This window comes from Pagrus pagrus (genome assembly GCF_965226575.1).
Source record: "Pagrus pagrus genome assembly, chromosome: 18".
Taxonomy (NCBI): domain Eukaryota; kingdom Metazoa; phylum Chordata; class Actinopteri; order Spariformes; family Sparidae; genus Pagrus; species Pagrus pagrus.
The window spans coordinates 26,083,376-26,103,422 of NC_140202.1; the positions used below are offsets into that span (position 1 = coordinate 26,083,376).

Below are 20,047 nucleotides of genomic sequence, written 5' to 3' on the forward strand. Positions count from 1 at the left end.
TTGTATTTTTGGTGAATATTTTAAAGAAAAAAATGGCCTTTTTCATGAAAACGTCGGCCGATTTTTTCAATAGCTTCCAGGTCTTTGGACCGATTGACTCGAAATTTCTCCCAGACGTGGTCCTATACTGGCTGAACGAGACACAGCAGTCCCCATTGGATTCGGGTGAAATTTGTATTTTTGGCGAATATTTTAGTGAGAGGGACAATGTTTCATGAGGCTGGCTTAAGGCTGAGGCTAGGGTTAGGGTTAGGGTTATGGGGCTAGGGTTAGGGTTACGGTCGTCTTTTGACCGATTGACTCGAAATTGCACACGCATGTCCTCCTCACTGGTGGAATGAGGCTCGCCGGTTTTGGTTGGATTCTGGTGGAATTTGTATTTTTGGCGAATATTTTAAAGAAAAAATGGCATCTTTCATGAAAACGTCGGCCGATTTTTTCAATAGCTTCCAGGTCTTTGGACCGATTGACTCGAAATTTCTCCCAGACGTGGTCCTATACTGGCTGAACGAGACACAGCAGTCCCCATTGGATTCGGGTGAAATTTGTATTTTTGGCGAATATTTTAGTGAGAGGGACAATGTTTCATGAGGCTGGCTTAAGGCTGAGGCTAGGGTTAGGGTTAGGGTTATGGGGCTAGGGTTAGGGTTACGGTCGTCTTTTGACCGATTGACTCGAAATTGCACACGCATGTCCTCCTCACTGGTGGAATGAGGCTCGCCGGTTTTGGTTGGATTCTGGTGGAATTTGTATTTTTGGTGAATATTTTAAAGAAAAAAATGGCCTTTTTCATTAAAACGTCGGCCGATTTTTTCAATAGCTTCCAGGTCTTTGGACCGATTGACTCGAAATTTCTCCCAGACGTGGTCCTATACTGGCTGAACGAGACACAGCAGTCCCCATTGGATTCGGGTGAAATTTGTATTTTTGGCGAATATTTTAGTGAGAGGGACAATGTTTCATGAGGCTGGCTTAAGGCTGAGGCTAGGGTTAGGGTTAGGGTTAGGGTTATGGGGCTAGGGTTAGGGTTATGGGGCTAGGGTTAGGGTTACGGTCGTCTTTTGAGCGATTGACTCGAAATTGCACACGCATGTCCTCCTCACTGGTGGAATGAGGCTCGCCGGTTTTGGTTGGATTCTGGTGGAATTTGTATTTTTGGTGAATATTTTAAAGAAAAAAATGGCCTTTTTCATGAAAACGTCGGCCGATTTTTTCAATAGCTTCCAGGTCTTTGGACCGATTGACTCGAAATTTCTCCCAGACGTGGTCCTATACTGGCTGAACGAGACACAGCAGTCCCCATTGGATTCGGGTGAAATTTGTATTTTTGGCGAATATTTTAGTGAGAGGGACAATGTTTCATGAGGCTGGCTTAAGGCTGAGGCTAGGGTTAGGGTTAGGGTTATGGGGCTAGGGTTAGGGTTACGGTCGTCTTTTGACCGATTGACTCGAAATTGCACACGCATGTCCTCCTCACTGGTGGAATGAGGCTCGCCGGTTTTGGTTGGATTCTGGTGGAATTTGTATTTTTGGCGAATATTTTAAAGAAAAAATGGCATCTTTCATGAAAACGTCGGCCGATTTTTTCAATAGCTTCCAGGTCTTTGGACCGATTGACTCGAAATTTCTCCCAGACGTGGTCCTATACTGGCTGAACGAGACACAGCAGTCCCCATTGGATTCGGGTGAAATTTGTATTTTTGGCGAATATTTTAGTGAGAGGGACAATGTTTCATGAGGCTGGCTTAAGGCTGAGGCTAGGGTTAGGGTTATGGGGCTAGGGTTAGGGTTATGGGGCTAGGGTTAGGGTTACGGTCGTCTTTTGACGGATTGACTCGAAATTGAACACAGATGTTGTCCATACTGGCGAAAGAAAGGCCAGCAGTTTTTATTGGATTTTAGTGAAATTTGTATTTTTGGTGAATATTTTAATGAAAAAAGTTGCCTTTTTCATGAAAACGTCGGCCGATTTTTTTTTGGGAATTTGGAATTTGTATTTTTGGTGAATATTTTAGTGAGAGGGACAATGTTTCATGAGGCTGGCTTAAGGCTGGGCCCCATAACCCTAACAATAACATTGTTGTTGTTTTTTACTAATTTTCTAAATGTTTACAGACCAAATCATTGATTATTGATAATGAAAATGTTTATACAGAACAACGACTTACATGTTAAAAATAATGTGTGTGAAAAATGTTTTACGTCACACATGAAAAGGTAAAAATAAATTCTCCTGGAATTTTTTTTTGTCCATTTCAGACCTATTTTATCAGTTTTCATTTTTTCTTTGAAAAAGTTTCATTTTTTCCCCAAAAATTTAGGGGAAAAAAAAAAATCCATAAAAAAAAAAAAAAAACGTTTTTGAAAAAGTTAGAATTTTTTCCAAAATTTTCAGAAACGTTTTTTTTTCTCACTTTTTCAAAGAAAAAAAAAGTGAATTTTTTTTCCCACAGATGAAAAGAAGCCAAAAAATTCTCCTGGTAACCTTTTTTTTCAAAGAAAACTTTTTTCTTTGCAAAAGTGATAGATATGAAAACAGTAAAATCCTCACATTTGAGCAGTTTGATTAATTGAAATAGCTGCAGATTCTCTTTTTTTAAATATTTATACCAAAAGTCCTGTAAACAGCTGGTAAAGATGAACACAGATGACACACAGATGATTTAAGTCCTCCAGAGTTTTTATTCCTCTTTAAGACCAAAGACAAAACAGGTTTCATTTTGCATAACAGTAGTACAGCAGCGGCCGAGGGTACAAAACACTTTTTTTCTCAGTTTTCAGTGTAAAAATAATCTACTCATACCTCACACCTGTGCCGTCCTCTCGTAGTGCAAATTAAAGTTAGGCACATGATGGATACGATCGCAGTTCAATTACACTTAATTGCTGATGACAAGTGAAACGAGTCACTCCGAACTTTCCTAGTTCAGGATCAACAATCTGAAGACATGGTGACAGCTGGAGTTTAAACAGCGATAAAAGGGCAGTTTGACTTCCTGTTTGTAGCTGATGAAGCTTGATAAAAAAAAAAAAAAAAGACCTATAGAGTCCTACTCCACTGACAGGATGAAGATTATCTGTGTCAGCTTCTGCGACTAAGTGCAACTGAGTTTTAATACTATCAAAGAAAAACAACTAATTACATCGCAAGCTTATGGTCCCAAGCAACGATCACAACTTCTCCCTCGTTGATGCTTTTGCTTGTAAATATCTGAGCGAGCGTTTAAGTGGCAACTTGACATCTTTCTACTTTTTAAAGGAACAGATGGCGCAGAAATGAAAAGTCAGTCGTTATCTGCTCACTGATGGAAAGTTTAGTTTAATTTCTGGAGCTTCACAGCTCAACGAATTCACAATAACATTATCGTGATATCTGTAGACATTTATCAATTTTTTCGGCGTCTTTGCCGTCACAGGGCTCCAGACAAGCTCTCTGAGCTGTAGGAATAAAGGTGCAGATAAATGTTTTTATGATAATTTGGAGTAAATCACACATTTACTCCAAATTACTGACATTAGATATTGATTGTTCAAGGAAAATCAATCCTAGAACAGAGATGTTTGGGAAGCGGATGTATCCACATTTCAGTTTAATCAAGTTACATCCTCAAGTCAAACTTCAGACGAGGTGCACACTAAAGCTTTTAGCTTAGCGGCTACTGTGAAGATTTCTGCTTTACAAACGATGTAAATGACGTCTTTTTAAGATGAATTTATGATCTCGGTGCTTCCAGAGACTTGGATTTCACCAGACGAGCTGTATGGAGACATTTTATGATTTCTCCAGTCTCCAGCTGCTTCAGTTGTTTTGCTGTGAAGCTCCAGAAATGTTTTGTGGACAACGCAAGTTATCCCGACTTTCCATCCACAGGAGATAACGAGTGAGCTGTTATTTCAGACTGAACTGTTCCTTTAAGGGAAAAAAAATAAGAAAAACTAGCTCAAAATAAAGTAAAAAGTAAAATATTTCCCAGATTTACATATGTTACAAATAAAAAATAAATATCAGCTCTGTTTTTAATCTAGGCATTTTTTACGATTCATCCAGAAAAATAAAGGTACAAAGAGCGACCGTCGTTCTTTTCCGACTAACACAGTGCAGCTTATTTCTTAAGTGTTGCTCCGCCGTCAGGAGGCCAGCACGCCTCGGCGGATGATGTCAGACCCGTAGCGCCGGCCGAGAGACGAGTCGCCCCTCAGCTGGTGGGAGTGGCATCGTTTCAGGCAGGGCTCCATGTCGCCCTCGCCGGGTTTGGAGTCGGAGGCGTAGCCGTCGTTCTCCGTCCCCGTGCGGAGTCTCGTCCTCGGGTACGACGGCTCCGGCGTGTTGGTCAGCGGCCTCAGCAGCGGCTTGTGGTGCTCCTCCTCCTCCTCCTCGTCCTCCTCGTCCTTCATCAGAGGCCTCTCGCTCCTCTTTGGGATCCTGAACTTCCCCCAGCCCTTCAGATGTCCCGCCACTGGTCTGTTGGGCGTGTGCGAGCCGTTGGCGTGGTTTTTCCTCAGCCAGCCGTTAGTTTTGGTGGCAGCGGCGGCGACCGACACCACGCCGGCTCTGTGGAGTTTAGTGTTGTTCACGTCCAGAGAGACGGAGCTTCTTTTCGTTATTCGTTCATCCAGGAAGTAGTCGTCGCTGTCAGAGTTCCTGATGTCGACCAGCCTGATGGAAACGGTTTTCTCCAGATGTTTTGACCCGAGCTTGCTCTTCATCTGGCTGCTGCTGAAGCTCTCCATCACATCCTTATTCCTCTTCTTCTTCCTCTCCTCTTGTTCGTGGTCGTCTCGTTTCCGTCTGGCCAGCGCCTCGTGTTCGGGCCCCGGGGCCTCCCTCCTCGGGGCTTTCCTGCTCTCCAGTTTGTGCAGCTTGACGGTGATCGTCTCCTGAACAACCTCTGGCTTCTGAAGCTTTGGGAGCTGAATCTCTGCGCTGAGCTCAGAGGTTTGGATTTTGGCGTCGCTGATGGCCTCAGCAGGTGCAGACTCTTTGATTCGTGAGCCTTTACTGTCCTTCATTTCCAGTGGTTTGCTCAGATTGTCCTTCCTGTGAGTGTGCGGGGAGTCAGAGAGGCTTTTTCTGTCGCTGCTGCTGCTGCTGCTTTTCCTTTTTTCCTGCTTTAGAGAAGATCGTTTGGTTTTCAGTCCAGAGTGAGACTGGGAGCCCTGAGAGGACAACCAGCCCAGAGAGAAGAGCTTCTCCAAGTCCTTCGCTGAGGGATCTCCTGCAACACGGAGAAGTGACGTAGTCAGATAAGCCACACAGTAAAAAATGTACCAGAACGAGAAGCTATAAAGACTTTCTTAATTCTAACGTTGTCTCGTCTTGCTGACTCACCTGTGAGCAGCTCGTGGTCGAGCAGTCGGACTTGGTGCTGGAAGATTTGCTCCTGGACTCTCCACATCGAGCGCTTCATCTTCTCCCTCCGAGTCACCATGTAGGTCAGGTTACGCACCTGAAGGAGCAACAACAATGAAATGCTTTTATTCTTTCTAATTGTAGTTATTTACTTTTCCTCAATCAACCTACAACAACATGGTTCTGCTTCAAAATAACTCATAAGTCACGTTACTAGCAGTAGAAACCTACCCTCTCCAGGTCCTGACGGAGGTGCGTGAAGAGCTGCAGTCGTCGCAGCAGCACCTCCTGCTCGCGGCGTGCCAGGCTGTCCTCCTCGTCCTTCTTGGGCGTGAGGAGCGGCTGGTTGAAGTTGGCTTTGCGTTTCAGCTTCCAGTACTGGTACAGGAAGTCCACCACCTCCGGAGCCAGCTTCAGGTGACTGGCCACGTCCTCCACCTCCACGTACTGGTAGAAGTCCTCCTCCATCGCCTCCAGCTTCAGTTTACGCATGTTGACTCTCTTCTCCTGCTGGGCGGTGAGCTGCTCTGCGTCGCTGGGCGCTCTGTTGATGATCTGAGGAGCCACGTAGGATGACGAAGACGAGGAGGCGGCAGCGTCCTCCTCCCCTCTCACCCTGCCTCTCCTCTTGCCCTTCTTGTCTCTGGTGCTCTCCTTCTCCTTCTCCTTCTCCTCCTCTCCTCCTGAGTCTCGGTCTCTGGACTCGTCGCCCTCGAGCCCGGAGTGTTTGGGGCAGTAGGACTTGAACTTGACCTCGTCGTCCTCGGTGAGGATGGTGTTCATTTCAAGGCTGGCGTGGAGGCCGCACGTCACGTGGAAGGCAGTCCGGCAGTTTTTCGCTGAGCACTGCAGCGGCAAACACATCGTTAGAGCTTCAAACATTTAAAACACACAGTACAATATGACTCAAACTCATTTAATATGCATCAAAAGGACCTTCTTAATGATCAGAAAACGAGAATTACAAAATATTGTGTATCCAACCTCAAATATAAATCTGAAATAAACATTTCTGATGTGTCTTGCTGAGCTGTGAAGTCATCTCAGTTTCATTCTCCTCATTTGTTTGGTTGTGAAAAGCAGCAGAGACGCTCTGAGGTGTCTCAGTTTTAACAACGCTGACTCACACTTTGCTTTTTCACGTCTCATTAAATGTCTTTGTGAAGCATGAGCGCTGACTCTACCTGTATACACGCTCCCGTCTTCTCTTTGCACATGCAGCAGATCAGAGCCCATCTGTTGCTGGGAATTTGGGACACGTTGGTGATCGGCTCCATCTTCTCTGGATTCCCGATGCTCACCTGCGCAGCACATTTAATAGATTATCGTTCACGTGTCAGCGCAGGTGGCGCAGACTCGTTTAGAAATGCAAATACATCAACGTGCGGAGAGAAAAATCATCATCGTGTGTGCAGGAATAAAACCTCCAGTTAGTGTCTGTGCTGTCAAAAAAATACACACACATATACAGAAATACTGTGAAGAGGTAGATTTTATGTTCACCTCTGGAATCCACAAGGCACAGCTGACGTGGACCCACTTGGTTCCACTTCGGGTCGGCTTCATGGCTCCGCCCTTCTTGGGACACAACTGGCACTTTGGCAGGATGCCGAGGGCGCAGATCCGGCACAGCCAGCTGCCCTTTGGGACCTTCTGGATGCCGTAACACGCCTGATGGTGAGAAACACACAACCACGGGGAGGCTCAGCTTCCAGGCAGCAAGCAGAAATCAATACAGCAGCAACAAGTGAAGACGCAGAGTCAGCAGGTCAGAAATATGAGAAGCGTCACTTTCATTTCGCTTGTGACCACAGTGTGTTAAATAATCCTGCGTGTCGTTGACCACTGACCTGGTGAACGCAGATGTTGCACTTGTCGCAGAACACCATCTCGTTGTTGTCCTCGCCGTCGGGCGACTGGCAGACGTCGCACACCACGTCCTCGTCGTACTCGATGCCCAGACCCTCCTCCGTCTCCATGGCGTGCGTCATGTTCTCGTGGCAGCAGCGCTCGAACTCCTCCATCACCCGCTCCATGGTGATCTCGTCCAACGGCGGCATGGCTGGGAAAAAAAACACAGTTTAGTTTCCATTTTAACATCCAACATCCTCTCAGACGCTCAGATGCTCTGATTTTTCAGTTTTTAAAGACATGCTGACACAAACATCAGCCTCAGTCCAAACATCCGCTCTATGACTCACCCATCTCTGCAAACTCCTCGTTGGCGATCTGCAGCCAGGACACGTCCTCCTCGTTCAGGTCGTAGCGACACATCCCGTCTGCCAGCGTCCGGATGTCCACGTAGCCCAGAGCCTCGGCGCCGGACGTCCGGATCAACTTCTTTGGCCTGATGAACATGACCTCCTTTCCTTTCTCTGCCAACACCCTGCAGGGCACAGACGACAGACATTTCAGTTCACAGTCCTGCATGTACAGTATGGTACGGAGCGAAAAGAGCAACGTTTCATGGTGCTTTGAGATTTCCTGGCCTTTTTCTGGCCTGGAGAGATTTTTTGTGCCGTAACACGAGACAGAAATCAAAGAGCAAACGTGACCTAGATAAGATTTAAGCATCCGGCTGCTACACTCTCCTCACAGCAGTCGATCCTGCTCAAGTCAGGAGGACCTGCCATCTACAAAAATACAACCTGAAATGCCAGATAAAAGAGCGCCTGCAACCGTCAACCTTTCACATCTAAATATATGATGTGTCTACGTACGTCTGTGACAAGTGTGTCAAATCAAATCGGATCAAAACAACGACTCCCTCAAGAAACCGGTTTTAAACTAGCCTCTCCTGGACAACAGGGGATTAGAAGAGACATTTCTTGGTCCCAAAGCGGTCTTTCTTTCTTTTGTCCTACCTGGTGACGGGCTGCGGGATGGACTGCGGGCTGACGGGGACCTGGACGCCCTTCTCCCACTCCTGCCTCCACGGGTCGGCGAGGACATAGTAGTCTTCAACGTTCAGCTGGTACGAGTCGTGCACCTTCATGGCTGTGATCAGGTCTGTCCTGAAAACCTGCAGCAGTCGCAAGTAAAAAAACAAGAGTCAGAACAAAACAGAATAACACAGCGCCGTCACTCTGCCTGGAGAGGAAACTTCTCTGGAAAAATGTTTGTTTTTGTTGTATGACGGTTTACAGATTTTAGAGGAAACGCGTTAGGATCGTGCTTTAGCTTCTGACGTGAAATATGAGGCTCAGAAAACACAAAGAGAAACTTTATAAATGAAGTAACACCATCAAATACTCTTTAAAGTAATCATATAGCCACAAAAACTCTGGTATATCAGTGTTATAACAGCGCAATTACACAGTTTTTGTGGTTCACTTGTGGTTTTCCCCACAGAGATCCTGTATATCAGTGTTTACACAGGGTTAAAGAAAAAAAGACCACGTTGTGTACATACTGACGAACAGGAACCAGCCAATCAGGATCCGGCTTAGATCAGAGTCATTGTTATGCTTCAATTTGATTGGCTGGTTGGTCACAGGGTGTGTACAGTGGCCTGCAGGGACCAAGTCCACAGACTGTACAGGCAGATAACAGCGAGTCTGTTTCCACCTCAAGTGCCCACGTTACAACATGGACGATCACAGTAACGAGGGTGTTAATGTCAGACCTAAGTGTGCTCCTTCAATATTTAAGATTATTTATCAAATTCCTTTTGTTCTGATAAAAAATAATCATGTGTTTAAGGTCGTTTCCCCCCAAAAGATCCAGAAAATAAAAAGAAATAACATGTCAGCAGGCTACAAGAATGACATCATCATGATAACGAGCTGAAGCCGACGTACCTCCGAGGGTTTCTGCCCCGTCCCCCTCCTGGGCTGTGATGAATGTTGGGACCAGCAGGTTGAATTACCTGAAGGAGAAACAACGGGAGTGTTAAACATCTCAGCATTTCTTCTCCGTCTGCTTGTTGTTCTGATAAACAACTACACATCATCAGAAACGTATGGATTTCCCCCACAAGGGAAACTTTAGGAGCTCATTTGAATAGTCAAAATGTCCCAACTGATATTTTCTGTTTCTGTTTCTTTCCTTTTCACCGGTTTGACTTTAAGCTTATAAAAATGAACAGTAGCAGCAGTTATTTAGCATTTAAAATCATCTGTGTGACGCACAAGTGACAGGACGAGCTCTCACAGTTTGCATTAATATCAGATAAACTGGACATTCAGAGAAGCATCTACATGTTTAATCACTGATGTCAGAGTTGTGCCTGACCGACCAGAGTGTCTTCAAAGGTCCAAATGAGCCTCCTGTCACTACTCTGTCTCTCAGACTGGAGTCTCTCTTTCTTTTCCTTAATCTTTGTCCATCTGTCTCCTCTCTTTTCCTTTTTCTGTCTCCTTCCTGTACACGAAGAAGACATTTAATGACACAAGATGGAAGACACATTTCCATGAAAGGACGAGATGTGACTCGTACAGATGAATACTGACTTCTTATCTTTATATAATGACTTACTTTCAGTCAAAAATAGATGTGTGGTATTTAAAGGATGATCCTCTGACCTCACGGTGCCACTTTGTAGTTTCACTCGTCAAATTAAGGAAGTGGCAGAGCCGCTGTACAAACCTCATTCAGGTCTATATTTGGACGTGGTATGAATGAGTCAGGAGGGACTAAAGTTTGCTTACTTCCATTGTCAGAGTCCTCGCTGCTGCTGTGGTGCCTGCTTCTCTTCATCGTGGTCTGTCGGCGGAGCTCCGGCGTGGGGACACTTCACAAACCCAGAACACACCAGAAGTTTCGTTACAGGAGGGACTGAAGACATGCAAGCTTTACACAGGGAAACCTGATGCACTCCTTGCATTTACTCATCCAAACAGCCCCTTTCTGATCTTCTGAGATGGATTTTGACCCCAGTTATTAATCTAGTATCTTGATTATGTCTCTCAATGTTTATCTGCTCTGCTAGAATATCAGTTCCTGGACACAGAGAGGAAAACAGCACATCAAAACAGTGTGACTAGAGTATTTCCTTATTGATCTGGCAGCGCACCAAGCCACAGTCACTGTTCAGCGATGTCAACAAGAAGTAACCACATGCAACACACACACAGGAAAATACGCCCTGCGAGTTCAGCCTCAGGCGTGCACAAACACACCGGCAAAGGACTCTAAACTCCCGAGAAAAGTGGAAATATCTCTGGGTCTGCAGCCAGCTTGCACAGGGGCGAGAAGTGCTAACCATAACTTAGCAGGCTAGGCTAACAGCAAGCTCGTGTGACGCCCCTTTTTCAGGCAAAACACATCAGAAAGTATCAGCTAACTAGCAAGCGGCTAACTTTGAGCTAGCAAGGCTAAATGAGCTGGTTTTTAAGCGTTAAGTTGCACACATGCACTACAATATTGTGTTCTCACCTGCTGCTCGCAAACGTGCTTAAAAGCAGCACACACATCGTTGCATTTTGTAACGAGCCTGCAAACACTAGCGGGGTAGCTAACATTAGCTAGCTGGCTAATCTCCCAGCAGCTACCGTTATGAAACGTGCGGGCCCACCCACACCCGGCGCCTCCAGTGGAAATGTTTACGATAAGGATTTTTTTTCTTCTACAAATTATCCGCTAATTCATTTTGCATTTAACACAAACCAGAAACCGGCTAATATAAGAGGGATTCCCGCTGGGTATGCATGTTTTTTTTTTGTATGCTGCACGTTAAACTTAAGCTAGCAACATCGGCTAGTTTGTTAGCCGAACGTTAACACCCACGTAAGCGGAGTTAGCACTTAGCATTAGCCAACGCTGCTAACATACGGGTTGGCTTCTCCGGCGCCCCGTTTATTACAACCGTGTAGCCCCCTAAAGCCAGCTATCCTGTCAAAGGTTAGGGGTCAACGACTGATCCAAACAAACTGACCTGAAATCAACGTGAACACGTGAATAAAGTTATATTAATGCACACGAGAGTGTTGTTGTTGCTATCTGTGCGGCTAGCCAGCGGGGCACAGTGTGGCAGATCCACCAGCGATCCACTGGCTCAGGTTAATCTTTGGCGCCATTTTAAATGACGATGTCGCGTTTTTCCTAGCGGACTTTGCTAGTGCGACCAACACCAGCGAGACATAAACTCGCTCAAATCAGCCCGCCCAGAACCTTCTTGGCACATATGCACGCGAGTTAAAACCGTGACGAGTTGAGAAGAAAGTGGACGGTACATACAGGAGCACGTCGGGCCGATGCGAGCCGGTGTTTTGAGTTTGATGCGAGGCGCAGTTTCAGCCGTGAGTTCCGCTTGACCCGCATTCCACATACACAAACACAGCGCGGCGGCGGCCGGGGAGGAGGTTACCCAGCCCGGGCTGCGGCGGCGCCGGGCGGCCGCTGGAGGGCGGCAGAGGCGCCGCTCAGGTCTGGATGAAGGAACACTTCATGATATCTGTTAAATCATTAAAATAAACTATTATACAGACTAAAACATCATATTTATAGTTAATTAAACTTCAGTTAATAGTTATTTTACTGTTAAAAAGCAATTAAATGCTTTGTAAACCATTTATTTGGCAACTTATGGTCATAATACTTTATAATATCTGTCAAATCATTAAAATAAGCTATTATACAGACTAAAACATCATATTTATAGTTAATTAAACTTGAGTTAATAGTTGTTTTACTGTTAAAAAGCAATTAAATGCTTTATAAACCATTTATTTGTCAATTTATGGTCATAATATTTTATAATATCTGTCAAATCATTGAAATAACCAATTAAAACTACTAAAAAAATTAAATTTATGGTTAATAAAACTTGAATTAATAGTTATTTCACAAATAAATGCTTTATAAACCATTTATTTGGCAACTTATGGTCATAATACTCTATAATATGTCATATTATTAAAATGAACTATTATACAGACTAAATTATTCAATTTATAGTTAATAACACTTGAGTTAATAGTTATTTTACTGTTCAGAAGCAAAGAAATGCTTTATAAAGCATTTATTTGGCAACTTATGGTCATAACACTTTATAATATCTGTCATATCATTAAAATAAACTATTATATAGACTAAAACTTGGCAAATTTATAGTTAATAAAACTTGAGTCAATCGGTATTTCACAATTAAATGTTTTTTAAACCATTTATTTGGCAATTTATGGTCATAATACATTATATCTGTCAAATCATTAAAATAACCAATTAAAACTACTAAAAAATTAAATTTATAGTTAGTCAATCTTGAGTTTATAGTTATTTCACAATAAAATGCTTTATAAACCATTTATTTGGCAATTTATGTCCATAACACTTTGTAAATGGTAAATAAATACTGTGTAGTTCATTCATAAACATTATTTGGAGCGCTTGATAAATGTTTTATGAACCCTTTCATTGTTTCTCAACAGTGAAATTAATTGGCTAAATATAATTAACTATAAATTATGATAAATAGAAATAAGTTTAATACATTTAAGCCAAAATCGGCCATTTTTGTTACTATCCTCTTCTTCTGTCAGAATTTGAGTCCAGTTTTCACAGATATTATTTCCTAAGTGATTATTGTACACATTTATACTACAGTCACATTTATACTGTAGTCACATTTATACTGGTGGTTGGATGGTCGGGGGGGTTCAGGACCTCAGTGTGTCTAAGATCTGAGCTCCGGCCCTGGACGCAGCTGTCCCATTGACTGACGGTCACTCCCTTTTTTGGCGACTGCTCACAGCTTCATCTATTTAAAGGGACACGACCACCAACGACACTTAAAGCTGTGATTTAAAAAAGGAAATGTGAATTAATATCGCTCCAAAACACTCAGATCTGTGGGAGAGTATTAGCGCCGGGGGTGAGGGGGAAAATTAGGTCAAAATGTCGAGAATAAACTTGACATTTCGAAATTAAGGTCGACCTTTTGAGACGACATCTGGCCCTAAAACTCTGCACCCGAGCTCCTGTGACAAGAAACTCGACCTGTGAGTCCAACATTTCTACTTTTATAGATTTATAAGAGGAACATCTCATTATTTCACGTCTTATTCCCCAATTATCTGATATTCATCAAATGAAACAACCTCGAAAGAGCAGATACATCTTTACTTAGTTTTTCCCCGTTCAATTTAAATGACATCTTCCTTAAAGGGGCACTATGTAGTTTTTGAGAAGAAATTCAAACTCAGAATTTTAATATTTACAGTATTAATGAGGTGATAATAAACAAGCTAGAAGGGTGGCAGGGTCCGCCACATATAAACAAAGTAAAACAGGATGAAACTGTGTCGTCCTTTAAATGACATCGTCCTTAAAGTCAGGAAAACAGTCTTATCTGTAGATTAGATGTAAACGCTGCACTTTGTGTATGTTTTCCTTTTTGTTTGTGTGTCTCTAGAAAGATATGTAAGAAAATTGTTGGTCAAAAAGTGAAAATAATATTAAGAAATGAATATCAAACAATCCAGAATTATAAAACTTCTTGCAAAAGATCAATAATTATTTTAAAAAAGGCATTTTTCCTTCTATCTAAACATATATTGTATAATTTTAACCTGTGCAAACTAACAAAACACAATAAAAACACTACTATTAATTAAAAACTGTCCTGTTGTGATGAAAAGCTACAATATACAGGTGTCATTGGGGCGTCCAGATGTTGTTTACACGTGCGTCGAACAACATTTTTAATAAATGAACCACAAACAAGAAGTCCGTGTTTGATTTAATGTGAATGATCAGGAGAAGATGGAGGTTACAGAACCAGGCGCCGATCCAGAAGATGACACATCACACAAATAACACACACAATAACCTCGCTGCTCCTCTCCAGTTTCAACACGTGACAGCTGAGATGATGAAGATTATTTTCTGTTGTAAACATGTGATGCAACAAACAAACAGACACCGATAAGAAACAGGTTTTAAACATCTGAACAGCAGCAGCAGCAGCAGAGGAGGAACAGCAGAGGTACAGTGAAGATACAAGGTCTGATGTACATGCAGTCTGACAGTCGGAGAGGGAACCTGAACGCATCGCAGTGGAGAGGAAACACAGTCACAACACACATCTCAAAAACTCAGTGTTTTTCTGAAAACCGTGCTTCGTTACTGTTCTTCACGGGTTTGGTTTGATTGTTTTGTGACGTAGAAACGACACCAGAATGAAAATAAATCCACACAATTGTAACTGAAGACTGACTTCACGACTAAAGACTGAGAGAAAAATGATTTATGGATTATAAGATGGGACAAAATGGCTGATTGTTCTTCAGGATAAAGAAAATGGCAGTCAGCTCCCGTACGAGTGATGTCATCCTTTTCTTTTATCTTGTATTCTTCAACAACTTGATGATATTGACTTAAAAAACAGATTTTATATCATAAAATAACATGTTTGCATAGATGTATTTGGTCACAGTGCGTCCTATCGCTGGTTTTAACTAGATTAAATCCAAATGTTGCAGTTTAATGACACGTTTAGGGGGCTCTTTTTTATTTTCTTTGTATATCTCTAAAAAATATATATATAAGAAATTGTTCAAGGTGAAAATAAGATAGAAAACAACAACAGCCAGTCCAGGATTATAAATACAACACTTCTTGTAAAAACAGAATTATTTACACACTGTCATTATGTGATATTCGTCCCAAATCTGCCTGAATATTCATAAAAAGCTCGTCAATAATCTGTTTACATCTTTTTTAAATACACCTCCATGATACTCAAGATAACACTGTAATGTAACATGACACGAGTGTCTGATTCTGGTTTATGTGATACGTGGCTGTGACGGCTGATAAGGAGCATATATATCATATTTTGATATTTTTGAGAACGTTACAGGCGACAAAGTAAAAAAAAATGTATCAGTGCATTTATAAAGTATCAAAAACTGACACCACATTTTGGGAAACGCTCGCTATCGACGAGAAGATTGAAAGAAAGATTTAAAATTCCCAAAATGTCAAAAATTTACTTGAACTAGAATCGAGTCTGATGCAACATTTTGTATCCGATTCTTTTACAAAGATGCAGAACGAGTTTTTAAAAATATTATCTAGCAGCAACTTCAGTCCAGAAGGTTTGTATCAGTGCGATCTTTGAAAAAAACAAGTTGAATTTTGTTTACAATATCTCAAAATCATAAACTGAGATTCACGTGCCACCATTGATATGTTTGAGTCCACCTCCCAAACTCCTCAAGGCCTTGAAAAGCTCAAGTTCAACTTTCCCGAGAGGCCGTCCAGGTCTCAGTCCTGAGCTCATCTGACGGCCAGGATGGCGTCGTACGACTTCCCGGTCCGGCACACCTGCACGTTGCGGAAGCCGATCTTGGTGAGCATGCGGGTGTACTCGGACGGCGGGCGCTCCCGGCCCTCCGCCTGCACCAGCATGTTGAGGGAGAAGATCTGAGCCATGACGGGCCCGCGTCTGTTCTCAAACAGCATGGCCTCCACCAGCAAAACGCCGCCACCTGACGAGGACGACGGACAAAAAGACACCGAGCGTTTCAGCGTTTATCAACAAAGTTTTTTGGGGGTCAGGAGTTCAGATTCACCTGCACTCTTACACTCACCTGGTTCGCAGGTGTCGTAGATCCTCTTCAGCAGCGTCAGGCACTTCTCTTCGGGCCAGTCGTGGATGATTCTGGCCAGAACGTACAGGTCAGCAGGAGGGATCTCACCGGAGAAGAAGTCTCCTGCAACAGAAACAGAAAATACACGACAGCTTCAGTCAACAGTCGTTTAATAAATCTTTATCTAAGTTGTATTTTATTTTTCGAGGCTCGCCTGTTTGAAACACGACAGCATCGTTCTCCTGACAGAAATGTTTCTGAGCCGTCTCGACGACCTGCGGGAGGTCGAACACCGTGACGGAGGAGGAGGGATACGCCTTCGCCATCTCACGGGCCAGAGCACCGGTGCATCCTGGGAGTTATTCAGACATGAATAATGAAAACAAGGATTCACTGTGTGTAGTGTGAAATCACTAATGTTTTCTCGTACCTCCAAGATCTACGATGTTGTGAAAGGTGGAGAGGTTGAACGCTGTCACGATGTCGTGTCCGTCGAGGACCCACGAGGAGTTCATCAGACCCATGAACTTCAGCATCTCCTCCTCTGATCTAGTTGACGATCAAACAAAAGGATTCAACAGGACAGAGTGACGACGTTACAGACTAACCACACGTCTGATGCACCGACCTGTAAATAGCTTGAAAGATCTCCTCTGGCGGGAGGCCGAAGGTCTTCTCATTCTGGTTCTTCCCCTCTCTGAGTGGAGGAGACAGAAAGCTGTGATCACTGAGATGAACTCCAGCAGCTCCGGAGGATATTAGCTCACCTACAGATGACTTTATAAGTTTAGACTTCAGTTCCTACGTCTCAAACATTAAAGAGCCAGACAAACGTCACTTCTTCTGCTGCAGCTGAGCTCTGAAAACACTTAAAAGTCCCGGTGGAGCAGCGACATCCTGCTAACTTTAGGTCCATCTTCTCTCCGGTCACGCTACCTCATCCACTCACCTGACAGCGTCCACCATGTTGTTCCACAGCGGGTAGATGGTCTGCGATTGGTAGATGATCATGTCGTGGAGAGACTTGGCGCTGCCTTTGGCCAGGTAGAGATTGGCCACGTCAGAGCTGCTGTACAGAGCTGCTGTAACGCAGGACGTTCACATTTAACAACTTTAGATCAGCGCGTCAGATTATAACTGAGTCGATTAGTCGAGCAAGAGACAACTGAAGCGAAACTACGTTGATAATCAATTAATCGTGTCGTTTTTCAAGCTGAATACCAAACGTTCTTCACCTAAAGCTTCTCAAATGTGTAGATTTAATGCAGATAGTCTCACAGTCACGTGTGTCTGAAGAGGTCTGCTCAGGTGTCCACATACATCCCCCCCCTCCTCGTCCTCCTCACCTGTGCCCTTCGTGTTCTCCACCTCCAGGATCTCGATGCCCACCAGAGCGTCCAGCAGCCGCTCCATCCCGTCCTCGCTGGTCTTCAGCTCCTGAGCCACATGTTGGGCGCTCAGAGGCTCCTGAGACTTCAGCAGGAGGTCAAACACTCCCAGCTCACAGGCGGAGAAGATCACCTGGAGGACGAACACACTGAAGCATCAACACCAACAGTTTCTTTTATTACTCCATTGTGTTGTTGTTTTTTATTGTCGCTTGTTTATAGCATCAACGTCAGGTCACAGCTGACGGTGTTCCCATGAGCCTCGGCTGTGCTAATTAGCAAATGTTAGCATGCTAACACGCTAACATGGTTAACACTGTAAAGATCCACTTAATATGTCAGAATCGTCATTGTGTGCACGTTTGCATGCTGATATTAGCATTTTAGCTAATTTAAAGGGACAGTTCACCTGAAAATTCAAAGCAAAATTGAGACATTGACAAGATTTCGATCACTGATGACCGTTAAATCATAAAAATACCAAACTTTTGTATCATTACAGACGATGAAACGAGTAAAATAAGAGTGTGATGTGCATTTTTTAGAGCCCGATGTCGGCCAATCACAGATATATTGGTAATTGGGCAATAACTTAACTTCTTTTTTAGAGATTATAATTTAGAAAAAGATGCTCGGGGAGATTTATAATCATCAAAATCTCAGCGAAGGTTACTGAAATCGTCGCAAAAAATGTATCGGTGCAGGCCGTATCGACCGATTGATCGATATCGGAAACAAAACATCACAAGACAATTAATCTTCATTCATTCTGATGATCTTTGTGTGCAGAAATATCCCAAAATTACTGGTTTCAACTTTTGAAATTTGTATTTTTGCATGAGATTAGCTTCATCAAACACAAAACTGCAATATGAAAATGTCCACTTGGTTCTTTGGGGATAATTTATGGATCAAAAAATCAATTAACTGAGGCAATAATCACTGTTTGCAGCCAATAAAACATGCAGGTAACAACCCTGGATGCATTTCTGCAGAATGCATCTTAAATATGAATTAAATTAAAGTGTGAGATGTCACCTTTGAGACCCTGAAGCCGTTGAAATACTCCAGAAGTTTGAATGGGTAGTCGAGCTCACTCTGGGACAGATGCTCTGCCATCTCTGCCCTCCTGATGGAGACACGAACCAAACAAAAAAACCTTTTTAATCTGCAGGAATCCAAACAACTTCACTCTGCATCCACTCCTGCATCTAAAATGTGGACGAACACCTGTGTTTATGAGCTCAACACTCACCTGGTTTCCTAGAAAGCCTCTAAAGATGATCCGTGAGGAGGGTTTTTTTTTTTTTTTTAGGGGGCAGTTTTCAGCCCAAACAGCCAAGATGTCGGTGTTGTGTTCAGGAGCTGCTGTCTGGGATGAGCTCGGTTCGAGATAATCGATGGATCAGCACCGGGTTAAACACATCCCGTGTCCGGTTCTTGCAGTTTCCTGTTGGGTCGCAGCTGTGATGATCGCGAAACAACAGCAGCGACTGAAGCTTCACCTGAAACACACACGAGTCAGTGTGAGGCTGCAGTTCAGGGAGCATCCGCAGCAGCAGGGGGGGCGCTGTTGAGCTGTGTGCGCACAGGGCAGTGACTTCACGCCAACATGAGGTGGACAGGAAGTGGTAATAGATTACATGTAACTGGGATTACATTTGAGAAAAAAATGTGTAATCAGATTTTAAGGATATGAAGGATTACTTCTTCAAAATGTGGCAATTAAAAATGTTTTTTCTCCTTCTTCTTCTTCTCTAGATATAAATATGATACATTTTTAGTAAGAGTAACTAGTAACTAAAGAGTAACTTAAGCTGTCAGACAAATGTTGTGGAGTAAAGAGAAGAAGTATGAAGTAGCTTATAACAGTCTGAGGTTGCCAGTTTTGTTAATGGCAACTTAACTGTTATTTGTTTCATGTTTTAATGAGGATAATAAAGTGTTTATTCTCTTTTATTTTAATTGAAAATGGAAGATGGACACTTTGAGTATTAGTTTAGTAATTAGTAACTAAAGAGTAACTAAACTGTCAGACAAATTAAGTGGAGTAAAATTACAATATTGGCCTCAGAGATGTGGAGAAGAAGAATGAGGTAACTTTTGTTTTATTAATGAAGATAATTTAGTTTATATTGAAAATGGAAGATAAACATTTTGAGTATTAGTAACTAAAGAGTAACTTAAGCTGTCAGACAAATGTAGTGGAGTAAAGAGAAGAAGAATGACATAGCTTGTAAGTTACTCCTCTGAGGTTGCCAGTTTTGTTAATGGCAGCTTAACTAGTATTTATTTTGTGTTTTAATGAGGAAAATAAAGTGTTTATTCTCTTTTATTTACATAAAAAATTTGGAAGATTGACACTTTGAGTAAGAGTAACTTGTAACTAAAGCTGTCAGAAAAATGTAGTGGAGTAAAATGGTTGCCAGTTTTGTTGATGATGACTTTACTTGTACTTGTTTGTGTTTTTCAGTGATGACAATCAGCTGGTTATTCTTTTTTATTTACTGTACATTTAAAAATGGAAGATAAACAATTCTGAGTATGAGTAACTAAACTGCCAGACATATGTAGTGGAGTAAAATTACAATATTGGCCTCAGAGATGTGGAGAAGAAGAATGAGGTAACTTTTGTTTTATTAATGAAGATAATTTAGTTTATATTGAAAATGGAAGATAAACATTTTGAGTATTAGTAACTAAAGAGTAACTTAAGCTGTCAGACAAATGTAGTGGAGTAAAGAGAAGAAGAATGACATAGCTTGTAAGTTACT

The 20,047-nt window shown here is 42.6% G+C and overlaps 2 protein-coding genes across 5 annotated transcripts; both read right to left on the minus strand.

The window, feature by feature from the left end:
- Nucleotides 1–2,659: 2,659 nt before the first annotated feature.
- Nucleotides 2,660–11,616, minus strand: jade1 (jade family PHD finger 1). Of its 3 annotated transcripts, none has more exons than XM_084381434.1 (11): nucleotides 11,528–11,616; nucleotides 10,000–10,082; nucleotides 9,151–9,218; nucleotides 8,215–8,372; nucleotides 7,552–7,736; nucleotides 7,201–7,412; nucleotides 6,854–7,021; nucleotides 6,535–6,651; nucleotides 5,582–6,196; nucleotides 5,330–5,447; nucleotides 2,660–5,216 (listed from the first exon to the last, which is right to left on the minus strand). In XM_084381434.1, the coding sequence occupies exons 2-11, from the start codon at nucleotides 10,046–10,048 to the stop codon at nucleotides 4,129–4,131; spliced, it is 2,778 nt and encodes a 925-aa protein (XP_084237560.1). In that variant the 5' UTR covers nucleotides 10,049–10,082; nucleotides 11,528–11,616; the 3' UTR covers nucleotides 2,660–4,128. The 3 variants fall into 3 exon arrangements, with proteins under 3 accessions (XP_084237560.1, XP_084237561.1, XP_084237562.1); XM_084381435.1 differs by lacking the exon at nucleotides 11,528–11,616 and adding an exon at nucleotides 11,226–11,478; XM_084381436.1 differs by lacking the exons at nucleotides 10,000–10,082; nucleotides 11,528–11,616 and adding exons at nucleotides 9,588–9,712; nucleotides 9,827–9,993.
- Nucleotides 11,617–14,018: 2,402 nt separating this feature from the next.
- Nucleotides 14,019–18,969, minus strand: asmt2 (acetylserotonin O-methyltransferase 2). 2 transcript variants are annotated; one of them, XM_084381175.1, is made up of 9 exons: nucleotides 18,529–18,969; nucleotides 18,312–18,402; nucleotides 17,232–17,406; nucleotides 16,835–16,964; nucleotides 16,514–16,582; nucleotides 16,316–16,434; nucleotides 16,100–16,237; nucleotides 15,886–16,008; nucleotides 14,019–15,783 (listed from the first exon to the last, which is right to left on the minus strand). In XM_084381175.1, exons 2-9 carry the CDS (start codon nucleotides 18,390–18,392, stop codon nucleotides 15,572–15,574), a joined length of 1,047 nt encoding a protein of 348 aa, XP_084237301.1. In that variant the 5' UTR covers nucleotides 18,393–18,402; nucleotides 18,529–18,969; the 3' UTR covers nucleotides 14,019–15,571. The 2 variants fall into 2 exon arrangements, with proteins under 2 accessions (XP_084237301.1, XP_084237300.1); XM_084381174.1 differs by having other exon boundaries at nucleotides 16,835–16,967.
- Between the last annotated feature and the right edge of the window lie 1,078 nt (nucleotides 18,970–20,047).

What these genes read in the sequence shown, in the direction of transcription:
- jade1 (XM_084381434.1), bottom strand. Translation starts at nt 10,048, where the DNA reads ATGAAGAGAAGCAGGCACCACAGCAGCAGCGAGGACTCTGACAATGGA. An exon ending in ATCCCGCAGCCCGTCACCAG is followed by an intron (nt 7,737 to 8,214) that starts GTAGGACAAAAG and finishes TGTGCCCTGCAG; the next exon opens with GGTGTTGGCAGAGAAAGGAA. An exon ending in CGACCACGAGCTGCTCACAG is followed by an intron (nt 5,217 to 5,329) that starts GTGAGTCAGCAA and finishes TCCGTGTTGCAG; the next exon opens with GAGATCCCTCAGCGAAGGAC.
- asmt2 (XM_084381174.1), bottom strand. Translation starts at nt 18,392, where the DNA reads ATGGCAGAGCATCTGTCCCAGAGTGAGCTCGACTACCCATTCAAACTT. An exon ending in GGAGAACACGAAGGGCACAG is followed by an intron (nt 16,968 to 17,231) that starts GTGAGGAGGACG and finishes CCTGCGTTACAG; the next exon opens with CAGCTCTGTACAGCAGCTCT. An exon ending in AACATGGTGGACGCTGTCAG is followed by an intron (nt 16,583 to 16,834) that starts GTGAGTGGATGA and finishes TCCTCCACTCAG; the next exon opens with AGAGGGGAAGAACCAGAATG.